The sequence below is a fragment of the Pinus tabuliformis genome, chromosome 3_1, assembly GCF_031772625.1.
Source record: "Pinus tabuliformis cultivar Carrire ecotype Pingquan chromosome 3_1, CPIR1, whole genome shotgun sequence".
Classification (NCBI taxonomy): domain Eukaryota; kingdom Viridiplantae; phylum Streptophyta; class Pinopsida; order Pinales; family Pinaceae; genus Pinus; species Pinus tabuliformis.
Window position 1 is genome coordinate 955,886,766 of NC_142301.1, and position 10,279 is coordinate 955,897,044.

Below are 10,279 nucleotides of genomic sequence, written 5' to 3' on the forward strand. Positions count from 1 at the left end.
TTGTCAATGGTTTCCCATACTTTGTATCCTTGCGGCAGCAAATGAACCTGCATTCTTCCACTCCAAAGTGCATAGTTATTTCCATTGAATAAAGGAACTATATTCTTAGTATACTCCATGATTTCCTTCTAGTTGTTAGACTGCTATTGAAGGAACCAATCCCTATACCAATTATTGGAAATAATAAGAGGGGGGTGAATAAGTATTCCTTAGCAATTAACAATTTTAAATATTTTCAAAGCATTATTTAATCTTCAATTATTATTAATGTTTATGCAGTAATAAAAGTAAATAAAAGAACACAGTAGGCACAATAATTTTAGGTGGAAAACCCCCTTCGGGTCAAAACCATTGAACGCTTTTCTAATAAATTCTTTAATATTCAGCCCCAGCTGAAATGAAAGCAACAACTTCCTAGAGTTCTAGAAAAGCATTCTTCTCCATCTCCCACTGGAAGGATGCACCAACGTCCTAGTTTCTTCAGTATTCAACAAAATCAATGCCTCAATAGCCTAGTGAGCCACAACTCACCCTAGCACCACCCTACCACCCTGAAGTGTTCACAGGCTCCAACCTGTAGGCAACTTCATACACTTTCCTAGCACCTCCCTGCCACCCTATAATGACTAAAATAAGATAAGACTGTGGATTCCCAAACCAGGGACAACAATCCATGATACAATAAGATGTACAATTATTTTCATGTACTTAACCAAATACCCAGTCACTTTATGACCTGCAACTCAACTATGACATCATCCCAATAGTGACTCCTATAACTCCCAACATTGCCTCTTCGACTCTAGGCATAATGACTCTTTTACAATCTTTACATGATGACTCTTTTACAAATGACTCTTTTACAACTTTACAATGATGACCCTTTTACAACTTTACAATGATGACTCTTGGCCTTGATACTTCTTCACAATATGCAGATGGCTGTCATGTCTTCAAAGGATGTCTTGCTGACTCTTGGCCTTGATTCTTCTTCATAATATGCAGATGGTTGTCATGTCTTCAAAGGATGTCTCGCTGACTCTTGGCCTTGATTCTTCTTCACAATATGCAAATGGATGTCATGTCTTCAAAGGATGTCCCACTGACTCTTGGCCTTGATACTTCTTCACAATATGCAGATGGCTGCCATGTCTTCAAAGGATGTCTCATTGACTCTTGGCGTTGATACTTCTTCACAATATGTAGATGGTTGTCATGTCTTCAAAGGATGTCCCGTTGAAATGCTTCCTTTGATTTGATACTTCAACTCTTGAATGCTTGCTTGATGTTGTGCTTAAATCTTCATCTACCTACATGCAAAATTTTCCCGACGAAACTAAATCCCAAAAACAAAACAAAATACCCTTCAACTTACCTCTGCCTACAAAACACATGTAAGTTCATAATAATAAATAAATACAAATTAAAATTACAATGTGTACCTGAAGTGTGCTTTTCACTTTTTTTGTTGTCTTGTTGCAGTAGTAGACAAAGACTCCCACTCTTGATATAGGCCTGAACACTATGCTAGACTATATCCAAAACTAACCTAAAGATATATACAATAAAAACTGATGACAAACCCTAGACTTGTGATGGACCAAGTTCCAAGTACAACAACAGATACCATTCTATCAACTATGACAAGACAAGTAACATGAAATTACAACATCATATATATTTAGTAGACTTGGTGTAGCATCAAGAATATGTAGTATCAAATGTGTGGTATCAAGAATAAGACATCTGAAAAACTAATTGTGACATATAGAGACAGAGATATAATCAAGAAACTGTATATACTTACATTGTCCTACAAAAAAATATGTCAGAGATGATACTCAAAATTGAAATGTAAACACTAATCATACATACCTTGTTGTAGGAGACTTACCCTTGACTGTTGATGTGTGGTCCTTACTGCAGTGATCCTTGAATGCATGATTTTTATTACCTTCTAGGAGCTTTTGAATCTGTTATCTATATGTAATTTCGGATCTCTAGGGTTTGAAATTTATTCCTGTGGTAGCCCTATGAGTCCCCTTTCCAACACCATAGGTCTGATCAAGATTGGATTCTTCAAGAAATAGTTATGCTCAATCTCCCACGATACTTGATTATAGACTAGTTCAATAGATCAAACTTGTACAACGTGCCACGTGTCATTGTTGCAACCTTCAGCCCAAAAAACGATACCCAACAAACTACAGTCTGTCCTCTTTCTGTCACTATTTATGAATTTGAATCCAATGCTTAGAGAGAAAGTTATGATGACTTTCCCAATGCCACCTGTTTGACATGGAATTCAGGAGCCTGCAAAAACCCTAATTTCCTAAGATCATATCTCCACAAATGTAGCGAACCAATATATGGAATTCAGTCACAAGGTTAATCAAGATTTCAGCTCAAATGGGTTTTAATTTCAACTTCTGAAGCTTCATAGAAAAAAAAAAGTTATAGCGGAAATTCCACAATGACTTGTTTGAAGTCACAAAATCCCTACTAGAGGAGAATATGAGAGTCACTATTTATATGAATGTCTTGAGTTGAGAGGGTTCTCAACAAGTGAACGTTGGAGGGATTTTAGGAGAAAAAAACATTATTAATTATTGAATATTCAATTACCACAACCAATTATGAGTGTCATGCCACAACCACGGGGGCTTCACTTAATGAACCACTGACCTATCACGTGCGTTCGTGGCATATTAAACAATACCCTTAATTTGACTACATATTGGAAAATACCCCTAAAAGTCACATTATTTAACCCCCTACCAATATAAACCCAATACACCTTCCAAATTTAAAAAACCCTTGCCTCCACTAGATATTGTAGGTATCCATTTTTTATACCCCTTTATATTTTTTCATTAACTTTGAGCTCCTTTTTTATACCTACCAATATAAAAACCGTTTACCCCCTATATATCCCCCAATATATTATGCCATTTTTCCCTCAATATATATCCCCCAATATGAACCCACGTGGTATGGTATTGCTCCCCCAGTGAAGCCCCCATGGCCACAACCCCATAGGGTTTTAGCCCACTAATTGGGGTTACTAACTTCAAACACGAATATCTCTCAAATGTGAAGAATTATGTGGCATGCCATAAATCAACGGAAACATATCAATGAGTAGAATCAATCTAGAAGATCCTTGACTCAGAATAGAGTAAGTTGTCAAGTCAAAATTCCCATGCAAGATCGGGGTAGCCCTTTGTGCTACTTGGGTTGACATCAATGACAATCACTGATCAACTGTGGATTCATTGCGGGAGGAGAATGTATACATGGCTGAACACACCAACCATTATGAGGAGATGGTGGAGTTTGTGGAGAAAGTGACCAAAGGCGGCGATGGTGGAGTCATCGCAGGCGGAGAATGTATGCATGGCTAAGCTGGCTGAGTAGGTAGTTTGTAGAGCGCTATGAAGAGATGGTGGAGTTCGTGTAGAAAGGGACCAAACACATGGAGGTGGAGGAGCTCATAGTGGAGGAGCGCAAATTGCTATATATTTACTACAAGAACATGATCGGTGCCTGTAGCGCCTCTTGGAGGAACATCTCCTCCATCGAGCAGGAGGATAGCAAGGGAAATGATGAGCATGTGGTAACCATCAAGGAGTACAGGGCCAAAGCAGAAGCATAGCTTTCTAGGATATGTGAGGGCATTCTCCGCCTCATTTCGTCCCTTCTTCCACCATCGCGGAGTCCAAGGTCTTCTATCTCAAGATAAAGGAGGTTGTTGAGAACACTTTTCTTGCTTACAATTATATGCATGATACTATTGAGGCAAAGCTAGCTCTAATGCATCCTATTATGTTCGGTCTAGATTTTAACTTCTGTTTATTTTACTATGAGATTTTGAATTCGCCAGATAATGCCTATAATCTCATAAAATAGGCATTTGGTGAGGCAATTATGGAGTTAGATACCTTGGGTGAAGATTTTTACAAGGACAACACTCTCATCATGTAGCTCCTTCGTGACAATCCGACATTGTGGACCTCAAACATGCAGGAGGATCTGTGGAAGAGATCAAAGATTGATTTATTCAAAAAAGTTCCCACCATTGTTGAGAGCAAGAGAAGAAAGCATTGTTGAGGGTAGGAGAAGAAGACGGAAGAGGGATGGGAATGTTTGTGTATGGTGGCTGCGCCCATTGCATGGAATTCATGACTGTATATAACTCTTGTGAGGGGGCCTCTCGGGCACCAGGGAACTCCATAGACGAACTCTCCAGGCTCGAGGACTTCGCATGTTGCATCACACTATCGTTAAGAATAACGCATCCACAGTCAGAGGTATGATTAACCAGGTGGTTCCTTCAATCACTCACACCATGTCATTTTTTTTAATTTGTTAGTGAAACGCCCTTTGTTTACATGGATGAACTATGAAACTCTATATCGTGAATAACAACAACTTAAATGTGGTCTCTTTTTTGCTTTACATAAAACAACAACTACTTAATTGTGTTTTTTTTTGCTTTTACATGCTAGATAAATAGGGAATAAAATGATAGGAAGTGTATATATATGAAAAATAATAGGAAATAAAATGCACCTTTTTTTGATTTATTTGAACTAGACAAATCTAGCCCAAATTACAAAAAAAACAGTTATGTTGAGGATGTCACATAAGAATCAGAGGGCATCCAAAACCATGCAATCTCAACAACTAGATTTCACCAAGTGAAAGATGAAAGTGATAAGATGTTTATATTTTCAAATTTATTAACATCATTTTTTAGCTTCATATTTTGGAAAAAAAAAATTCAATGTTCTCAACCAAATTACTGATTAAAATAGATGCTCAATTGTAATTATGTGAGAGAAGGTCTTATAAACCAAATAGACATGAAATACAAAAGGTAGAAATAAAAAGTGCTTACCTTGATAGAGAAAAACAACGCTTATCTGTTCATTTAAGTTCTTGGGACACATTTATCATATAATATAGTTTTTAGGGCACATTTATCATATAATATAGATTCATGAGAGATGGTTTACCCACCATGGTTGAAACAAATTTAATTAAAAATGAAACTTAAAAATACTACGATGTGAAATGAGTTTTTTTAAAAGCTTTTTATTATAGAAAAACTACACGAATTTATACCCTTTTGATTGAAATTATAACCAACTCTTCAAATTTAATAATTACTATTTACCAGTCAAGAATATATACCTTTCTAATTGAGATTAAAACAAATTCTTCCCATTTAATAATTTCCACTTACCAGTCAAGTCAAATAAATTAAAGAAACCAAAGAAAACGTCAAAATCCAGGACTGGTGGCAGTGGCATTGTTTGGTTGGTGGTGCATCTACGGTATCACGGGCTATCTCGGATTGTAGCGTTGATCCCAATTCCTCTGGCTATCCCCACCTGTAGGGAACGTTAAGGATTTCAGCGGTACGATTATTCCGATGTGAGCAGGCTTTACCATGCATGTATTTATATAGAAAATAAAGAAGTCACTTCCCAATATATATGGTCACAGCGACATAATTTGAGAGGTTCCCGTTCATTTAATATGGACAATACAGTCGTCATGAGTTTAGTCACTTCGGAATTAGGTTGCGCCTGTCTCGTCGTGTTTTGGCGAACCAATGAGAAACATGTGTCGGCGCCTAAATTATTTTTTCCTACCAGATTCGTACGTTTTCACGCGGGAGGAGTCACAGAAAGATACGGCCTACACAGGAATGGATCTTCGCTGTAACGTACACGGACTGCGTCACTTACTATGATAGGTGCTCCTCGCAAATCAATAAAATATATTTTTTGCAAATGGATTCATCGTCGGTGATGAGCTCACAGATCTGTATTGTACAATTCTCTTCCGCAATTATTTCGTTTAGGTCGGCTAAACTTTTTTTTCGAGCCCGTGATCCAACGGAATCGTGAATAACTTACAGTCTACGACTTCTCTGGGCTTTCAGAGCCTGCAAGTTGATTTGTGTAGTTTGTTAGTTAACCTAATATGTTGGGCATCTTTCTTAATTTGACATTTTTTCTTTTTAAATTGATTAGTTAACCTAATATGTTGGGCATCTTTCTTAATTTGACATTTTTTCTTTTTAAATTGAGTTGCCTCGCACCAAATAAATCCAAAACTTATAACTCAATTTTCGGTTTAAAATCTAGCCAAATCCTCGGGAAATATGATTCTATGTTGATTTATAGCTTACCTTTCCAATAAAATAATTTTAGAAAAGCCGTAGTCCAACGTTCTTCAGTTATATTTTTAGGGTTAAATTTATCTTTCAATAAAATAATTAAATAATTAGAAAAACAGGCTTTTAATTATTTTAAGTTTTAATAGTTTCGCAGGTTAGCTGAATTGGTAGTAGTACTCATGACATTAGCACTTGTATTTATGACTTTAGCATTTTTCTATGAAAAGTTATCCGGTTAATTCTCCTCAACACTTTTGAGCTTAGGTTTTGAATTCTCCTCAACGCCCTTGAAATTAGACTCTAGCAACTCTCAAAAATATAAATATCTTCCACTTTACAAATGACCAAAAAGTTATTAAATTCATTAAACATTCTCCAAAATAAACTAGTTAACACTCATCTTTTTACATAGATCTAACTGATAATCAAAAATAAATAAAAAATATTACAAATTTGATTTTCAAACTCTCCAAAATATAAATGTCTTCAACTTTAAGAATGACCAAAAAAATATTAAATTCACTAAACATTCTCCGAAATAAATTGGCAACACTCATTTCTTTGAGTAAATCTAACTAAAAATCAAAAACCAAAAAAATATTACAAATTTGATTTTCAAACTCAAAAATATAAATGTAACTTTACAAATAACAAAAAAAATATTAAATACATTGACTATTCAAATATGAATTTTAAATAACAGAACAACACAATCTAACCAGATTTTGTTTCAATAATTCTGCATGTCGATAGTCCAATTATTCTACTTTTCCATACAATCTAAACGTAGTGCAAAGATTCTGGATAGTCCAATTATTCTACTTTTCCATACAATCTAAACGTAGTGCAAAGATTCTACATTTGGGTGGTTTTTCATCATATTTTAGAATTTTGATCCATAAACTTTCCACGATACAATTCAATAATTCTAAGTTTCAGAATGCATAGTCAAATGGTTTTACATTTCAATACCATCAACATTTAGTTCAATGGTTTTGCATTTTAGAGTTTTTTCCAATCTTATTTTAAAATTTTGATCTCTAAATTAAATACAATACAAATGGACACGTACCCCCAAAGTTTTAGGTTTTGGAAGTTTTTATGGTTCACTAATAAATTTTTGCACACTACAAATGTTCAAAAGTATTGAACTTTTATATGATGATGATGGTGGTGGTTAACGTCCGTTGAGACCAAACTTTGGTCTATTGGACCTAAAGAAACAAATTATTTAGTTTGATTTAAGATTTTATTCTTATGCTCAAAAAGCTTGGAGAGAAGCCTCCCGAGCTCACTATAATTTTGACATTGTAAAAGGCTAGGAAGGTCAGTATTGGGACAAAGATTATGACACTGAAATCTAATGTGGTTGTAAGCGGGACAAGATTATGACACTGAGATCTAATGTGTACACGGGGCACTCTAAGAGGAAGTGGTTTTCATCCTCGATGTTCCTATTCTCACATAGATGGCAGATCCTTTCCATCCATGGTGTTTTAGGAACTGCCCTATGGAGCTCATGAGAATTCATTTTAATCTTTGCTATATTAATTTTCTTCTTTGAGCTAGTTAAAATAGAGAGATACTTTTGAACTTCTAGGGTGGGGTTGATGACCTTTTATAATAACTTAATTTTCTTTTAGCCGCTAAATCTTTCTCACACCACATTTTTTATTTGAACACCACATTTTTTATTTGAACTTAGAAGTAACAATATCTTTAATGTTATTAATGTTTTGCAACGCATCATTCTCGTTGATCTCCCAATAGTTTAACCAGGCCCTCATGTCTTTATACCACCCCCGTTTGAGCCTTAGGTGGTTTTGGCTGGAATTTAAAGCTAGCTTAGAAAGTCTATGATCTCCTATGTTATTGAGTTTGTGCTTGTACAGCAGAAGCCTAATCATAGCTAGGCTCTCGATAGGGGAAAGACCTACTTCTATAAGGAGAATAGGATAGGGTGTATTACTTTTAATTTTCAGGTTATACGTTATAAAACGCTTCTAGATTTGCTTAATATTTCTCCAGGATTCTTTAGAGATGCTGCAACCCCAAACCTCACATCCATATAAGATTACAGGAGTGACTAAAGTTTCAAAGAGGAACTTCTTTGTATCCCACATTACGAGGTTTTCCGTTTTACAATTATTTTCAAGACCAAAATAAGCTTTCCACCCCATTAATCCTTTTCTAAATGCTATAGTTCCAGCTGAGCTTGTGATGAATATCAATTCTTAAGTACTATAAAAATAATAAAAAAAATACAATCTAACCAACATTGATTTAATGGTTAATGGTTCTACTTTTTAGAATGCATAGTATAAATATATTGAAAAAAATAAAATTTAATAATAAAAAATACAATCTAACCTTTGTTTAATGGTTCTACGTTTTAGAATGCATGGTATAATAGCTTTTTATGTCAATACACTCTACACTTAGTCTAATGGTTTCAAGATTTAGAGCTTCTTCAGTCGTATTTTTTTGGTTAAATTTGTTACAAATTCGAGGCATGTTTTATAGATAATCTTTCCAATAAAATAATTTTAGAAAAGCTGTAGTCTAATTGTTTTGTTTTGTTTTAAGTTGAGAAGCTATTTTTGTGAAAAAAAATAAAAATCAAATTTACTAGAGATTTGATAAAAATTCGATAGATTAACAAATACTTCCTATAAACTTTGCATATTACAACTACTTACAAAAATACTAAATGTATTCCTACATTCAGAAACAAATTAATCAAAATTTGTTTCTCTCCAAATTGCAGGAAAAGAAACTGTAAAACATACCATTGCTTGTTAGACAACACGTTATAGAAAGTAACCATAAAGAATTCCCATGTAAACGCCTCGTGAAATTTGCGTGGCTGGACGGCATAAAAGCTCCATGCGTTTAAATAACTGGTTAACTTGTATGGACGGACAACCCACAAGCTGCATGCGTGCATACTGTTTCTTTGTTTGGTTGTTAGTGTCTCTTATATTCTCTTCGCTCATGACTCCTGATAATGACTCCCACCATAACGACGGCCTACCTAAACCACTCGAGCAGAAGACAAAAGGAGCAGGCCGGCACAGCTATATATACCGTGCTGGACACTCCAGTGAATTCACAGACGACATGAGAGGAGAAGAATCAATGTAATTTCTATTTGTTTTACAAAAATCGATCCATCCATGAGTTTTACAGTCTGCAACTATAAATTACAGAAGAGACGATTATTCAGAGTCTCAAAGCAATTCAAGCTGTGCGGTTTTTATTATGTGAGTAATATCAATGAGTATCAGCAACGTCGCAGGCTTAGAGGGCGTGGAAATAAAGATGCTGAGGATGAATGCATTGGAAACTGGGCGAGAATTCTGAGTGTGGAAGCGTGGACTGCAATTAACGACGCCGCCGCCGCCGCCGCCGCCGACTGCCGGCGCTATCCTGACTGAGCTTATTCCATTTGAGATGTCAAGTGAGTGATGCCGAGCAACTTGCTTGGCTTCGTCTTCTTGACCTTGCAAGACCCAGAGGGTGCTGCCGCTAATCTGCGTGGGGGACTCCATTGGCTTCACAAGGATCGCACTATCCTTGGTCTCAGTTATAGTCTATCCCTCCTGAGCTTCTCCGTCCAACGATTCAAACTTTTCTGTCACAGTGCGGCCCTTCAATTCAATTATGAAGGGTACTCTAATTTCTGCATGCATGCAGCTCTGACATACTTCCTCTCTTAGCATCGCATTGTGTATATTTTGAGATTTCTGCACAATTTGCGTTCCAGCGTGTATTAATTTGCTGAGCTTAATGTGAAGTCTTGAATTTCGCAAATTTATAATAACAAAATTTTGGTCTCTTATTTAGCCTTCCCAAATTCCGGGGCTATTCTGTTATTCTTTTTTAATCCAGATTTGCGTGATTTTTAAAATTTCCATGTACTTTTTTACGTAACAAATTATTTTTTTCTATTACATTTAATTTGTTAATGAAAGGACTGCAGTAAGTTACCCTATTGATAATAAAATTAAAGGACTGCAGTAAGTTACCCTATTATATAATAAAATTAAAGGACTGCAGTAAGTTAACCTATTGTATAATAAAATTATG

The 10,279-nt window shown here is 35.5% G+C and overlaps 1 protein-coding gene and 1 pseudogene across 1 annotated transcript; both read left to right on the forward strand.

Annotated features, from left to right (window-relative positions):
• LOC149190974 (uncharacterized) overlaps positions 1 to 4,110 on the forward strand; it is a 78,623-nt pseudogene extending 74,513 nt beyond the window's left edge.
• Positions 4,111 to 9,307: 5,197 nt separating this feature from the next.
• LOC149190975 (uncharacterized) lies at positions 9,308 to 10,030 on the forward strand. The gene has a single exon (XM_089413484.1). It carries the CDS (start codon positions 9,367 to 9,369, stop codon positions 9,625 to 9,627), a length of 261 nt encoding a protein of 86 aa, XP_089269610.1. The 5' UTR covers positions 9,308 to 9,366; the 3' UTR covers positions 9,628 to 10,030.
• The last annotated feature ends 249 nt before the right edge of the window (positions 10,031 to 10,279 follow it).